Source organism: Elaeis guineensis, chromosome 7 (assembly GCF_000442705.2).
Source record: "Elaeis guineensis isolate ETL-2024a chromosome 7, EG11, whole genome shotgun sequence".
In the NCBI taxonomy this organism is placed as follows: domain Eukaryota; kingdom Viridiplantae; phylum Streptophyta; class Magnoliopsida; order Arecales; family Arecaceae; genus Elaeis; species Elaeis guineensis.
Window position 1 is genome coordinate 73,304,852 of NC_025999.2, and position 16,411 is coordinate 73,321,262.

Genomic DNA, 16,411 nt, shown 5'->3' on the forward strand with positions numbered 1-16,411 from the left:
AGAATTTGCTGATCCTTTTCTTCTGCCTCTTGCTTTTGCTTTTTCTCTTCTTTATTCTAGTTATTATTATTATGTTTTTCACCCAATATACTCATATGCAAACGTATCTACAATTTAATTACTCACACTTATAATTATTTTACTGCACACCAGTACTTGCTAATTTATGTTATCAAAATCTAATTCACTGGATAATATCCAAGAATTCATAAAAGAAGTTATCTCCATCATTGTAACCCTATGTACAATAAGGATACAAGTTCAAGTATCAAGCCTCCAAATTCATGGATGTCATCATTTGTAATCACTTTACTCCTTCCACAGGGATGACTTTATAATAATCTCAATATATAAGCAATCCTTAGTAGATCTGGATCACAATATTTTCCTCTTCTTTGTCCTCTGCACTTGCTTTAACTATCGAAATAAGACTTCAAATTCAAATTCAAAATATAGCATTGCAAATCTTAAATTTAATTTTGATGATCTCCTTTTAAAAGTTATACTTCTGGACTCTAGCATCATCTTCTACTTGATATGCTTACAACATTTACTAGACTTCTATCTTTTCTTTCCATAACATTACCTTAGTCAATACACGATCATCTCTTTCCAGAAAATGGTAACTTAATTATTCTTAATCGATACATACCCCCAATCATGATTCAATGATTAATAATTTTTAAATTTTCAAATCCATAATAAAATTAAGATCTAATCGACTTTTAAATTTCATCACCAAATATGCTAATATTCAAAAGACCCTCAATTTTATGACTTGTATCAATAGCTGATAGAAGTATCAGGCACTTATTGTTCAATATATATGCCTTTAAATGGATTCTTATCAAAAAAATGATTTCAATCTTTTATAACTACTTACATCTTTATACTATTTCTTATGCAAAACATTATATAAGACAGTATAATTTAATTAAACATTAGTATGTTATTTCTAATTCAGATCTATTTACCAAAATAATTCTCCATGCATCTTAAATTTCTTTCCAAGTCTCTTAAGAATATTTGATCAACTATCAGTTCCTTAAATTCTTGAAGATTACCTTAGATCCTTTTTCAAAACATACCAAGATATTCAACTAATTATGAAAATTTCATTAATATAATTCAAACTTGATTGCTCTGAGTCCTCTAACATCAGATAAATTCGAATAAATTCAGATCAATTATTCAAATATCAAGTATGACATAAATTTATTCTATGCAATAATAAATCATATCTTTCTTTGCTTTATCCTCTTTCCTCCACATTAATTTTCTTTGGACAAAGATTCAACATTCGGAGAAAGCGTCTGCCTCTATCTCCCAACTTTTGATGCAATTCAGTACACTCATTCCCTTGCTTTTGATGTCTTTTCACTAGTAACTCATACCCTCATCTCAACTATTATGGTTTAACTCATAAATCGTCATACTAGCATCCGCTCTTTAATATGCATACTTATATTCTTTTTCATCATAATTTACATCTTTGACTTTCAAATTAAATTGCCTCTTGAAGTAAATTAAAAGCATAAGTGGTGGTCTTTGCCTTTAATTTCTATTGCTCTACTCCGCTCAGCCACCACCGACTTCCAATTTTATGAGACTCATTCCCTCACCCATCACAATATTTACAAATGATTGTATATACTGTCCATACCGCCCTTTATATTGTTCACACCCATACATAGGCTCAACTAATCCTAAATTTTTAATTATCTTAACCAAAATAATATTTAGGAATATCTCGACCACTTTCATTGCTCTGTAATCACCGTCATATAAAATTAACTATATAAAATGACTATTATTAATTTATTATATATATGAAGATGAATCCCAACTTGATTATAAATATATATACAAAAAAATTATCTTCTTCTAGGATCAATCCTCATAAAATCATATATCAAAAATTTTCATATAACCTGCAAGTTATAATTCCATCATGCTTCGACTGCACTACTCTGATCGATCCATCTTGCTAAATATTAAATATTTATGAAAGTCATTCTTGTCTTCGAATATCCATATTATACATGTCAACACTATGTCTTAAACATCTGAGTTCATTTTGCCTTCTTTTGCTTTGAAACTATAAATCATAATCTTACAAATTCTGAAACTTTCAATATACTGTAATCCTTAACAGTTGCCATCTAGTTCTCTATTTATCAATATAAATCATACCAACCATCATCCACATAGGAGCGCTATCCTAACTTCCACCCATTGATAAACAATATTCAGTATAAGCAGAGAATATAAAAATTCACACATTTCACTTATCATAAGAACTATCAACAATATAGATATACTCGCTCAACTTATACTCATTAGCTAAAATACCAAATAAATCAAGATGTAGAATTACTAATAATTCATAATATCACAAGAGATTGTATCTTAATTTCTGATAACCATCCTGCTTGCGCTTAAGATACATCATCTTCTAGGATCTAAAGAAATCCTTATAATTGAACCAATACCTTCCAATACTACTTGCACCACAATCCCTAATGATCATAATCTAGGCTCTGATACCATTCCTTTCATGCCCCAAACCCCACACTTGGTTGACCATATGATATGGCCGCATATCCCCTAGAGTATAATTCCAGAGTATATGCAAGGCTTGATAAACTGAACCAGAACATTTAACATTAAGAGATAAACAATTAAAACAAACAGTTCGTTGTGAATTTTTTTATCAAAATTGAGATTAGCCAAAATACATGGTTCAAATATCCTCAGTATCAGATAAAAACTTAACTATTACTACCTCTTATCAAAAGTTTCAAATCAATCCCGATTAGCTAGATGTTCTGTGGCTCTAAAAAAATATAGAAATGATGATATGAGCTAATAGCTCAGTAAGGATTATCTACACACATATCGGTATGGAAAGATAATAATTCTTTAATAGACATACTTGTTAAGAAAATAATAATTCAAATCTCAATAATTAATAATTGAGTACTCATATGTCCAACTCAATAATGCTATCAGAATGTTCATCAAGTTTCAATATATGACAGTTTAGATATATGTAATCCTTCATCAGTAGCAACTCTGATATGCTCATCATGTATCATCGAATCAGCAATTTTCATTCAATGAGGATTTCACTTCAATTACTATTATTTCTGTTAACATCAATACCAAGCTATTATTCTCATTTATTATTTTATTATAATAGTGTAATATGGATCGGATCCGAGTTCTCGACATTTGGACTATTCACGATCACGCTCCTACCCATGATTGATCATACTAAAATATCACGTTTCTATCCGTGACGAGGTCATACTGATAAAAATACCACATTCTTGCCTGTGGTGAGACCATACTGATAAGAATATCATGTATCTGTCCGCGAATAGACCATACTAATAAGAATACCACATATCTGTCCGTGGCTAGGCCATACTGATAAGAATACTACGTATCTATTTGTGACTAGGCCATACTAATGTCGTGACTAGTCCAGATGCCCCAATTTTAATTTATTATAATTCATTTCTTTCATTTTATTATTATTATCACTTCATAAAATTTTGACATTTGCTATACTTATGCAAATGGAATAATTTAGGATCATAAGGAATCAAAGTTTGCCGTACATGCACATGTGCAAGGCCATAACTTCTAACATATCATATCAACCATTCATAATTGATGCAGGTGGTTGTGATTAGAGATCCTTACCTTTTGCAGTAGCAAAATCCAACCGACATACCAACTCAATTTGCCACACACCTAGAACATTTGGATAACCCAAATCAATATTTGATACTTATGAAATTCAAGAATCATTATCTTGGGAAAGAATAAAGAAAGAAAAGAGAGGATACAATATTCTCTTCTTCATCCTTTCCTTCAGCAGCAGCTCCAATACACTAATTATTTATCCTAGCTAAACTAATCCAAAAATTCTTAAACTTTACCCTCAAGTTAACCAATGAATAAACCACAAAACCAATAGGGAGATAAAATTCTCAGAGTAAAACAGGGCAAAATCAATCCACCCTCCAAACTTAACCTCTAATCTCCCAATGCATTCAGATTCACTTAAGGTTCTACTATTATTAACATCCCCACCTCCCCTAACACTTACTTTTCTCCTAACAGTCCTTTCCTTTTCAATCATTCCTCTTCCCAATATTTTCAACTTACTATCTTCACCTCTCTGACCACCCCACCATACAATAGTTAACTTCTAATTGAAATTAGTTAAATACAAGAGGGTTAAGAGTTACCTGCTCTGTTGAAGAACTCCCATATGGCATAGCCACCACCACCAAGCAACGGCAAGAAAGAAGAAGAGAAGGGAGGGAAAAGAAGAAGGGGGGAGGAGAAAGAAAGAGAGGGGAAGAGAGTTTCTGTATATATATATATATTCCTCTATTTTCTCTCTTTTTTTTTCTCTTTTTCTTCTCCGTTTTTTAGTTCACTCACCCACACCAATGCGCGCATGCACCCAGGAATGGAAGGAGGGGGGTGAGAGGCAGATGCCTCACCTCTTCTTCTTTTCTTCTTCTTCCTCTGTTCTTCTTCTTTCTACTTCCCACCCCACCCACACACCCACAAACACCCACGACTGGATGGGAGAGCACAAGAGATTGAGAGAGAGAGAGAGGGCGTGGGAGTAAGAAGGGGATGGGGCTTCTATTCCACCAAAATAGGGAAGGGAGAGGGCTTCGATTCCCCTCTCCTTTCCCTCTTTTTCCTTTCTGATGGGGAACACGCAGTTGCCCCTACGAGAAGCCACGGTCCGTGACCCCCCACGCATCCCACATGACACGCGTAAAGCCCCTTCTTGGGCTAGGCCTCACATTTTATGTGTCTTGAGTTATCTAAGATTGTAATTTGTGTAGTTTGGGGAGTGCCAGACTGAAGCTTACTTGTATGGAAGCTTAAGTCATCAAGTATAACATGGTATTGTACTAAATCTATTGACGATAAAAACCAAAGGTCACTCAATTAAGCAAAACCAGAAAGATCAATACATGAGACTGCAAAATTATCCACATTTACTTATTCAGTACTATAAAAAGTATAAAATTAATAACACATCTAAGGAAGAAATATCAAATCATATGTCGCTTTAAATTTTAATAACTCATCTAAGCATATTTTGTTTCATTTTATTAACCTAACCAAGCAAGAAATATCATCTAAATAAAAAATCACTTCATTACTTTATTTTCATATTTCATTTATTTCCAGCAAGATTTGCCATCTCAATACAAGACCCTATATCAATACCATCTTGGTATAGTGTCAGTATACTTGGTATAGGGGTCTATCTGCCATACACGATACTCAGTACACTCCCCCATACTATGAATTAGATTGGTACCACCACCATATAGTACTGGTCGGTACGCACCAATGCAGACCGAGACAACATACCATGATTTCAATTAAAGAGAATCTAAGCAAGAAATGAAGAATCATATCCACATGTAAAACTTTCCTATCAGTAAAAAAATTCCAAAGAGAGTCTCAAATAAAATATTGAACATAAAAGAGGAGATTTGGCTAATTTTGGATGAAACCAATTGAAACATGGTGAAACTGTTTGGAACTGAAAATGTTAGTCAGTTTCAAATTAGTCTCTGCTGAAACCAATATGTTTTGGCTGAAATGGATTAATTCCAGTCAAAACTTAAAGTGAGTGCTCCTGACTTGATACTGGATCAGATCTTCTGTTGCATGTCATAGAAATTTTAAGTCCAAATCAAAACTTAACACATCTTGCAGGTCATTTACTGATGATTAATAAGCAAGGGTTAAATGAATGGTGGTCCAGAAGCAATATAAAGATATTAGAAATTGATCCAGAAACTAACCTTATATGACAAAATATTTCGCTTGAAGCAAGTATTTTTCTATGGGCAATATTTCCTTCAGACTGTTTCCTCATGGATATGCCTAGAATAGTTTCAGTTCATGTTGCAGATTTGATGTGAGAAGTTTGGGTGCTTATAGTGTATTAAGAAGACTATTTTCTTATTAGAGAAATATTTGAGTCATTCATATGAGATAAATGTTATTTTACAATTTCCTTTGCGTACAATGGCTTTATGGAGTGATTATAACTTGGAAAATGGAAGAAGTGATTAAGTTGAATCAGTATTGAATATGAAGCAGGAGTGTGTGGCTGGTGTATCATAGGAAGTAATAGGCCAGGTGCTGAATCCTACATAAGATGTGTCATGTAAAGGAAACCATTTTAAGCCATTCACCTCCGTTTTATTGCAGTTTCATTTCAATCACTCAGTCCAGATCCATACATATTTGCAATGAGACAGAGTGATGTTAATGGTCTATGATCTGCATTGGTCATTGAAGCAGCAGTCAAACTAAGGGAATTTTCACCTACAGAATTTGTGGGTATTTGACTGATCTGTTTGCATTTATATAAATGATACAGGAGAATTAGATGTCAACATACTTCCTGCATCCCCCCTCTTGTGGTGTCATCATGATATACAGTGTCTCCTGACAGTACTTCTGAATGTCCAATATCTAATATGCATATGAAGGTTATTTAGGAATTTTTCCAGCCAATCTTAAAAGAGCTGGGTTTCTAGTTTTATTGAACTATTACTGTGAAAGAAAATGTGGATGGCTTATTTTTACCTCATGTTGGAAAGTCGAAGGAAAGAACTAGACGGTTGTTTATGTCAGTTCCATGTAGCAAGTTAAAAGATTAGATGTTAAACAACAAACACACATTATGTTGTATGTTATATAGATTCATGTACTGGGGTGGGGTGTGCCCTCTAGAAGATTCTTTAGAGATCTGTTACATAACTCTGGTCATGCTTTTACTTTAGTATCATCTGGAGTTAGGAGACATATATGATTGCAAAGTGATGATTTCAGGATTCTGATTTCAGTATATTCGACTTCTGCCTTCTTAGTGATAAATGTCAATTTTTGTTATGCACTTCCAGTCTTGTATCATGCGCACAAGAGACAATATCTAACCTTTCTTGATTGTATCTGTTTTGATGCATCACTTAGTTCCTTCTCTAGTTGTTCAAGCTCATTCACATCTAACTCGGCAATATCTGTTTCAAGAGACCTGCAAAATATATAGACTTATTAGTTAACAGCTAGACCACTATGTTATATAATTGTAGTCTTGCATATATGATACAAGTTTTTATAGTTACCATGGAGATTGCTTCATTAGCTTGGAGTTGATTGTAGGACAAGCAAAATCCTTGCCATGATTCTGTGGTACCATAAAGAAAATACTAAGAAAAAGTGTTCTTTGGGTTATAAAATACAGCAGATGAACTGAGCAGAATTCTTTGCCAAATAAGCAAACTCTCTTTCAATTTACGGTCAACAAAATTCCATGTATTATTTTTTCTAGGTCTTGCATTTCTTTTCTTTCAATTTCAATGTGCTAAGCTAATGAAAACACAACAAAATTTCTAGCAGTCGCTCATAGAGAAGAATGTTGGACAAGCATTCCTGAGAGGAATCATAGATTTATTACTTATTAAAGATTCTTAGAACAATCTTTAACCTAAATCAGCATTATAAACAAATTGATAAAGATTATGTTAGTGCAAAGATGTCTCGAAAAATGACTTGTCTCATCATGCTTCAAATATGCCTGCACATGTTAAAATATGAATGTTTCATAACACATTTCTGTTCTTGATGTAAATTAACTACAAATATAATAAAGGCTATGCTGATCAGAACAAGGAAAGTCCACTGGTGATAAAGAACATCACAAGAAAACAAAGTGGGAAGAGATTGTTTTTACTAATCATAAGATGACATATCAAGCAAAATGCAAATAAAACAGTCAACCAAGACAATTCTTGCTTGTATGAATAAAACATCCAAATGAAGTGTGCGCTTTTCTGAGAAACACAATTATATTGCATGGTATAATGACAATAAAGTAAATATTGTCAGCATCATTATTCAAGAAATTTCCCATCAAAATGAGATCATCAATGGAGCAGAATTTTAAGAGGGTTCTATCTATGGTTTGTGCATATTTTTCATGTCATGCGATTTCACTTGATGTCAACCTTCAGATACATGATAAATTCGAGTTGATTAAGCTTTAGGCCTGCAAGTATCTTGATATAAAACTTTGGAGGCTAGTTCGCAGATGTTGCTTGGAACATAAGCTCTTGCATCAATGAGGCAATCCTTCAAACATCCTTACATTTGAACAAAATTTCTGTCTGGAGGTTAAAATGATTAGGTTTAATATAGAATTGTGTGACATGAACAAAATTTAGAAGAGAAAGATGACAAAGGAAATGGCATTCATTCTGGCACAAATACAATATCTTGATATGAATGTTATAGCACAAATATATTTGTAGATCCTGACAAAATCTTCGAAAACTTGACAGATCTGATTTTAGAATACCCACTTGTTTTTGATTTGTCATTCTATCAGTTTCAGAAAATGAGACATCTCTAATCTCCTTTTTGATTAATTGATCCAAATTGCAAGAGGAAAACTTGCACAATTGGCGTGTTAAACTCCAATATCCAAAGCATGAATTTGGAAATGAATGGGCCAACTCCAATTAGTTGGGAAGGTTTGATGGTTACATTATGAATTTTGCTGTAATGCAATTTGAGATTATTGACCTTCCACAAAGTTCTCAACATGTATCTTGAATATTATGTCCAATCAACCTTCACCTCCACCATGTCCGCAACTGCATCAACCTCATAGGCTAAGGAGCTTCACAAGAGGGTAGGAGTACCTTTTATTTTATAGTTTCGAGCAAGCACAATCCATGTCCTTAGTCATTTGATATTTGTAAATTACTTTAGCAAGGATTGGAAATTTTAGTTCTCATTAATTCCCAAACAACTTGTCACGCCCCCGACCCGAAATTGTGAATCGAGGGTCATGGCAACCGCCGCATACTCATAGAAAATCTTTCCCATAAGCATGCAAGGCATCTCATCGTGCTATCCTAAAACAACAGCAGAATAATTAGACAATAATTTAAATCCAAAATATAACGATCTAAATTTCTTCTTTAATATCTCAATAAATTCAACAACGATTCATAGGCTTTACATCAAATTCAATAAGCCTTTCAACCTAAAATAAAAGTATAGAGATTCTGCTTCTGATCACTCTTCCATTCATATCTTGTATCATCTTAACTCCTCAACATCTGTAAAAACAGTAAAATAGGAGTAATGAGCTAGACAGCCCAGTAAGCAATGATCATTTTCAACAGATTTCATCAGGCATTTAGTAAATAATCATTTATAGAAAATAAGCATATAGAGTTCATCAATTCGAAATCAATTTCAATTATGCAACATAATTCATGCCAAATTCATTTCTTTTTCGAAACTTCAAGTTTCTTTTCAGATTTCAATTTCTTTTGTTCTTCAATTCTTTTCGTCAACCATGAGCTATGACCACATTTTCTCTGTGGCAGGGTCATAACACCGCGTATTTCTTACGGTGAGCTGCGAATCATCTGGCAGCAAAGTTCTTCGGAACCGCTGGTCTTTCTGACGGTTTGTCGCTGGTCTCTCTGGCGACGTAAACCCTCAGGACAAATCAATTGCCAACATATATGCCCCATTGGCAGGGTCCTTTACATAGTCAGGTTGTCAATTCATAATATTTCTTATATCATAATTCTTCATAAATCATATTTCATATTCTAATTTCGATAATAAAATATATAATCATGTAGTATCGAAATCAATCAATATAATGCATCATGAAATCAATATGTCAATCATGCTTCATCATAACATTTCAAATAAGATATTTTCATAACAAAATACCATTCATCCAATTCATGCATCGTTTCACAAATCATGTCAGAAAAATACATTATAATTTGCCAATAAATCTAGAAAAAGTGAAACATTACTTACCTCGAATGCATTCCAATAAATCCACATAATTCTATAAATTTTCTTCCAAAAATTCTGTTCGTAGATCATATCTCGATATCCCATGATCAAACATCCACAATCCTATACAGAATCAATTTCAATAATTAGAAAGAATACGAATACCATATTTAATGGTTTAGATTGGGTCCAATCATCTAATTTCATCTAATCAAAATCTAATTAGGACTAAACAATCCAAAGTTTAACTATCAGATCAAATCGGATTCGAAGTGATAGGACCGAGGTTTCTTCATCGATTTCATAAAATCAAGAAGAGAGAAAATCAGAGGAGAGAATTCATGAGGTACAATTCGAATTGATCAGGTGACACAATCCAACATTACGATTGGTCCAATATCTTGATTGGTGAAATCAACATGATCAAATCAAGTCATGGCTAGATCGAAATCATGGATGATCAAATCTAAAGATTCATGGTCTGATTAAGGTGGGTGTCAGTACGCTGTCTGACAATCATGGATCAGGATTCTTCATTAGAATCAGATCAAAACTATTAAAAAAATTTCTTCATTCACTAACCTTTTTAGAGAGAGAATCAATCAAGAGAGAATATTTTAGAGAGAAAATTCTAGAGAGAATTTTAGAGAGAATTCATCTTGGACTTCTCAGACGATATGATTCAACAAATCGATCGATCGGATCAAATCATGCTGAAATTATCATGTGGACAATTCAATAAAATCATGAAAAATAAAATTTAAAAATACCTGATCGGATCAAAGTGGATGTCGGTGTACCGTCCGACGATCACAGATCAAAAATCCATCACGAGGATCATTTAAATTCATCATCATTCTTCTCAAAATTCTAGAAATCTTAGAAGAGAGAAATAATCTAGAGAAGATTTTAGAGAGAGAAAGTAGAGAGAGAAAGTCCAATTCTAGAGAGAGAAAATACTAGTTCAGGCTGAAGAAAGAGAGGGAAGAGAGAGAAACTCTCTTTCTCATATTTTATTATTTATATCATTATTTATTAATTTATTTATTTTATTTTTCTTTCTTTTTCTTTCTCTTTCTTTTTTTTCTTTTTCTTCACGAAAGAGAGAGGAGAGAAAATCCTTTTTATTATTATTATATTATTATTATATTATTTTTCTTCTTCTTTTTCTTTTTTCTTTTTTTTTTTCCTTTTTCTTTTCTTTTTCTTTTTCTTTTCCTTCTTTTTCTTTTCTTTTTCTTTTCTTTTTCCTTCTTCTTTTCTTTTTCTTTTCTTTTCCTTCTTCCTGTGGGTTCTTTGGGCCGAAACAGGGGATCTCTCAATCCCCTGTTGGCTGGCCGGCCGGCGGTGCAACCGGCGTGGGGCGGCCGTCAGCAGGAGGGGGGCGACTCAATGACACTAGGAGGGCCAAACCGGTGGTCGCGGTGACCACCGGTGCCGGTAATCAAAGAAAAATGGTAAAAATATAGAGGTTCTTCCGCAACAAAAACCGACGACTCCGGTCGCCGGCGAGCATGCACACAGGCATGGGAAGGAAAGGGGAGAAGAGAGGAAGGGGAGGAGGCTTACCTCTGACGCCGGCGAGACTTTTCCGGCGAGCAATTGGACGAGCACAGGGGCGGTCTTCCACGGAAATTTTTTGGCGATTGCCGCCAACTGGATCCCAAGTCTTTGGTGGAAGGGAGAGAGGAGGGATCTCCTCCTTAAATAGGGCCGGAGGGAGCTCTTTCCGACTCCGGTTGGGAGCCGGCGAGAGGAAGAAGAAGACTCCTTGGAGTCTTCTCCCCTGTTTTCCTTTCTTTTTTTTTTTTTTGGGCTTGTGGGCTGGGATTTTTTATTCGGGCTGGGCCTCACATTCTTCCCTCTAAAAAAATTTCGTCCTCGAAATTTTTCTTGCTTAAGTCTTCATAGTTTCTTACTTGAATCTCATCCACAAATATTTCAATATTCTAATTCTTGGTATGAATTCATTCTTAAATCATTTCATAAGAAAAAGTCAATACATCAATTATCGATCTGAAATGGAACCATTCATTTTCTTATTTATCAAGATCAACATCTCAAAGATTTTCAATATTTCAAGATTTCGAAATTATGATCTCATTTTCTGTAAAAATTAATGTTCAATATCTTATGACTCAAATTAAAATCAAATCTATCTCTTGTGAATAGAAGAAAATCAATGTCTTATTCTTGCATAAGAACTTCATTCATCATCATTTATTTATTTATTTATTTATTTAAAATATTAACCACTCTTAATTTCAACCCATCATAAGATAGGAAAACATACTTCTATGAATCATATGATGACATCCCAATCAATCAAAATTTAAAAATATTTTCTCTTATTCGTACTTTCAAAGGTTGAAGATTTATCATTTCAATCTCATTCTCGAACTTTTAATATTTTAATTCTCGATACCAACTTCATCATTAAGTCATTTCATAAAGATCAATATCACCATTGTTGATTGAATCAATATCACTATTTCTAGTCATCGAAATTTTCTTACTCAAACCTTCAACTCTTAAATATTCTAATTCTTGAAGCAAATTTTATCATTAAGTCATTCCATAATAAAAATCAATAACTCAAAAATTGATCTGAATCAAAACTATATTTTTCTTATAATCAAAATCAATGTCTCTATTCTAAGTATATCAATTTTCTTTATCTAAACATTAACAACTCTTAATTAATCGATTCATTATCAAATTATGAATAACTCCAATCCATCTTTTATAGAATAATCGTCAATATCAATAGATAACCTCGATCTTTTCATTCAGTCAGAGAAATAATAATGATCAAAAGAGTCCAAACTTCAAATTTTATTATTTCCTGGAGATAAATATTTGAGTATAATAATCTAAGATCGAAATCATCATTCGATAAACAATCTCAAATTCTTCCTAATAAATAGAGAATTATAAAATTTAATTCTAGGATAGAGAAAATTTATCTCTAAATATTCTAATTCAAAAATAAAAATCAATAGTCCACTCATCCTAGAATTAGGATGCTAAATATTTTGTAGCATAGTAGGTGGAAGCACTACTTTTAAAAATCACATTAGGATATCTAAAATAATTCAAAATTTTTAAAATATTATTCTTTCTAATATCAATAAATTTCTTGTATCAAACCATATCATCTATCATAATTCTTTAACTCAAAGGGTCAACATTCCTGACTTACTCAAAGTAATCTAGATTACCATGCTTCCGCTGCGCACTCTGATCTAACAATTAAAATTTCTTAGCTTCACCAAAAAAAAATTTGATCAAATTATTTTTTTATCTTATTAATAGAAAAGATCTAAAATTTTAAATTTCAATTGAAGTCAAAGATTAACTTTCGATTCTCATTCATACTTTTACTGGTATACAATAATCTTGATTAACCCTTGAGTCCAATATCATATTTAAACCATCATATAGACTTACTATAATCAATATGAATCAAATCTTAATTCTCATATCAATTTAATTCGATAATTTTCAAACCAAAATCTTTATAAGTCAAATCAATAAAAAAAAAATCCTTCGATGCTCCACCAAATTTGGACATAAACAGAATATATAAGAATTTTAAATTATTATTTTTTTTTTAAATTTCTATCATCAAGATCTTCAATATCTATCAAATATCCTTTCATAACAATCATACAAGCTTCAAAAATCAAATCTCCATTTAATAGTAGATTCAATTAGGGACCTCGTTAACAAAAGCAAAGGAACTCCATATCAATTCCTAAATCCAAAATTTCTAAATTGTAAATTCACATGGATCCCTTAATCTGAAATAAATATAAATCAGATCTTTTGTCTTAATCTAAAGATATCAATTTTTCATTAACAACCTCAACAATAATATCAGAAAATCTCTTGATCAACTTAAATACGAAATCTTTAGATTGAAATTTCATGCACATCATGTAGTCTCCAAGAGACATAATAAGATCTATTATCTAGATCTAAGAATGATGATTAAAGATTTCAGTATGATGAATATTCTACAACCTCATAATCGATTTCATCAATAAGAAATAGGCTTCTTTGCAATATCTCCAAATATGTATTCATCCTAATATGCCACTTTATATATAATCCACATACCAAATTCAATTTCGATAAATATTCAAATCAAGCATCATAAGAGACTTTCTTAGTCCATCCTGGAACAACATTTTATCATTAAATCTTTATCTTGTCAATAATAGTCAACTTCTCAACTAGAAGTAATATCATAGTATTATTCTCACATCGAATTTGAACTTACGATTCACTTGAATAACCAATGATCAATTAATAACCACAATGCACAATAAAATTTTAGGTCAATCCTTTTGTGATTACTTTCGATCAAGACCTAACTAATCATATCATGATCTATAGATTATCCATCATATTTCAAACTCCATATGTCATAATCTCTTGCGATCCTTTTATACATAATCTTAATGTTAAATCAAAAATTATAAAAATTTCTCCCACTACAATCATCAAAGATCTACACCATAATGTCCTTAGTGTCTATCCACTAACACTCCTATACACATCTTAGTTCATCTACTAATGCTCTGATATATATTAATTGTCACGCCCCCGATCCGAGATTGTGAATCGAGGGTCATGGCAACCGCGCATACTCATAGAAAACCTTTCCCATAAGCATGCAAGGCATCTTATCATGCTATCCTAAAACAACAGCGGAATAATTAGACAATAATTTAAATCCAAAATATAACGATCTAAATTTATTCTTTAATATCGCAATAAATTCAACAACGATTCATAGGCTTTACATCAAATTCAATAAGCCTTTCAACCTAAAATAAAAGTATAGAGATTCTGCTTCTGATCACTCTTCCATTCATATCTTGTATCATCTTAACTCCTCAACATCTGTAAAAACAGTAAATAGAAGGTAATGAGCTAGACAGCCCAGTAAGCAATGATCACTTTTCAACAGATTTCATCAAGCATTTAAGTAAATAATCATTTATAGAAAATAAGCATATAGAGTTCATCAATTCGAAATCAATTTCAATTATGCAACATAATTCATGCCAAATTCATTTCTTTTTGAAAATTCAAGTTTCTTTCCAGATTTCAATTTCTTTTGTTCTTCAATTCTTTTCGTTAACCATGAGCTATGACCATATTTTCTCTGTGGCAGGGTCATAACACCGCGTATCTTCTTACGGTGAGCTGCGAATCATCTGGCAGCAAAGTCCTTCGGAATCGCTGGTCTCTTTGGCGGTTTGTCGCTGATCTCTCTGGCGACGTAAACCCTCAGGACAAATCAATTGCCAACGTATATGCCCCCATTGGCAGGGTCCTTTACATAGTCAGGTTGTCAATTCATAATTTTCTTATATCATAATTCTTCATAAATCATATTTCATATTCTAATTTCGATAATAAAACATATAATCATGTGGTATCGAAATCAATCAATATAATGCATCATGAAATCAATATGTTCAATCATGCTTCATCATAACATTTCAAATAAGATATTTTATAACAAAATATCATTCATCAATTCATGCATCGTTTCACAAATCATGTCAGAAAAATATATTATAATTTATCGATAAATCTAAAAAAAGTAAAACATTACTTACCTCGAACGCATTCCAATAAATCCATATAATTCTATAAATTTTCTTCCAAAAATTCTGTTCGTAGATCATATCTCGATATCCCATGATCAAACATCCACAATCCTATACAGAATCAATTTCAATAATTAGAAAGAATACGAATACCATATTTCAACTGTTTAAATTGGGTCCGATCATCTAATTTCATCTAATCAAAATCTAATAGGACTTAAACAATCCAAAGTTTACTATCAGATCAAATCGGATTCGAAGTGATAGGATCGAAGTTTCTTCATCGATTTCATAAAATCAGTAGAGAGAGAAAATCAGAGGAGAGAGAATTCATGAAGTATAATTCGAATTGATCAGGTGACACAATCTAAACATTACGATTGGTCCAATATCTTGATTGGTGAATCAACATGATCAAATCAAGTCATGGCTAGATCGAAATCATGGATGATCAAATCTAAAAATTCATGGTCTGATTAAGGTGGGTGCCAGTACGCTGTCTGACAATCATTGATCAGGATTCTTCATTAGAATCAGATCAAAATTATTAAAAAAAATTTCTTCATTCACTAACTTTTTTAGAGAGAATCAATCAAGAGAGAGTAAATTCTAGAGAGAGAAAATTCTAGAGAGAAAATTCATCTTGGACTTCTCAGACGATATGATTCAACAAATCGATCGATCGGGTCAAATCATGCTGAAATTATCATGTGGATAATTCAATAAAATCATGAAAAATAAAATCTAAAAACCTGATCGGATCAAGTAATGTCGATGTACCGTCCGACGATCAAAGATCAAAAATCCATCAGGGAGGATCATTTAAATTCATCATCATTCTTCTCAAAATTTAAAATCTTAGGAGAGAAAATAATCTAGAGAGAGAATTC

The 16,411-nt window shown here is 32.4% G+C and overlaps 1 protein-coding gene and 1 long non-coding RNA gene across 6 annotated transcripts in view; one reads left to right on the top strand and one right to left on the bottom strand.

Annotated features, from left to right (window-relative positions):
* The window catches only part of LOC105049003 (uncharacterized), a 118,666-nt gene that overhangs the window by 39,079 nt on the left and 63,176 nt on the right, over nt 1–16,411 (top strand). The window lies entirely within an intron of this gene.
* LOC105049002 (MADS-box transcription factor 51) overlaps nt 1–16,411 on the bottom strand; it is a 145,203-nt gene that overhangs the window by 9,546 nt on the left and 119,246 nt on the right. For all 5 annotated transcript variants that reach the window (XM_073261165.1, XM_010928537.4, XM_073261164.1 and 2 more), the window contains exons 3-4: nt 7,191–7,252; nt 7,003–7,099 (exon numbers count right to left, since the gene is read on the bottom strand). In XM_073261165.1, coding sequence (XP_073117266.1) covers nt 7,003–7,099; nt 7,191–7,252 — 159 coding nt within the window. The remainder of the gene's footprint in view (nt 1–7,002; nt 7,100–7,190; nt 7,253–16,411) is intronic.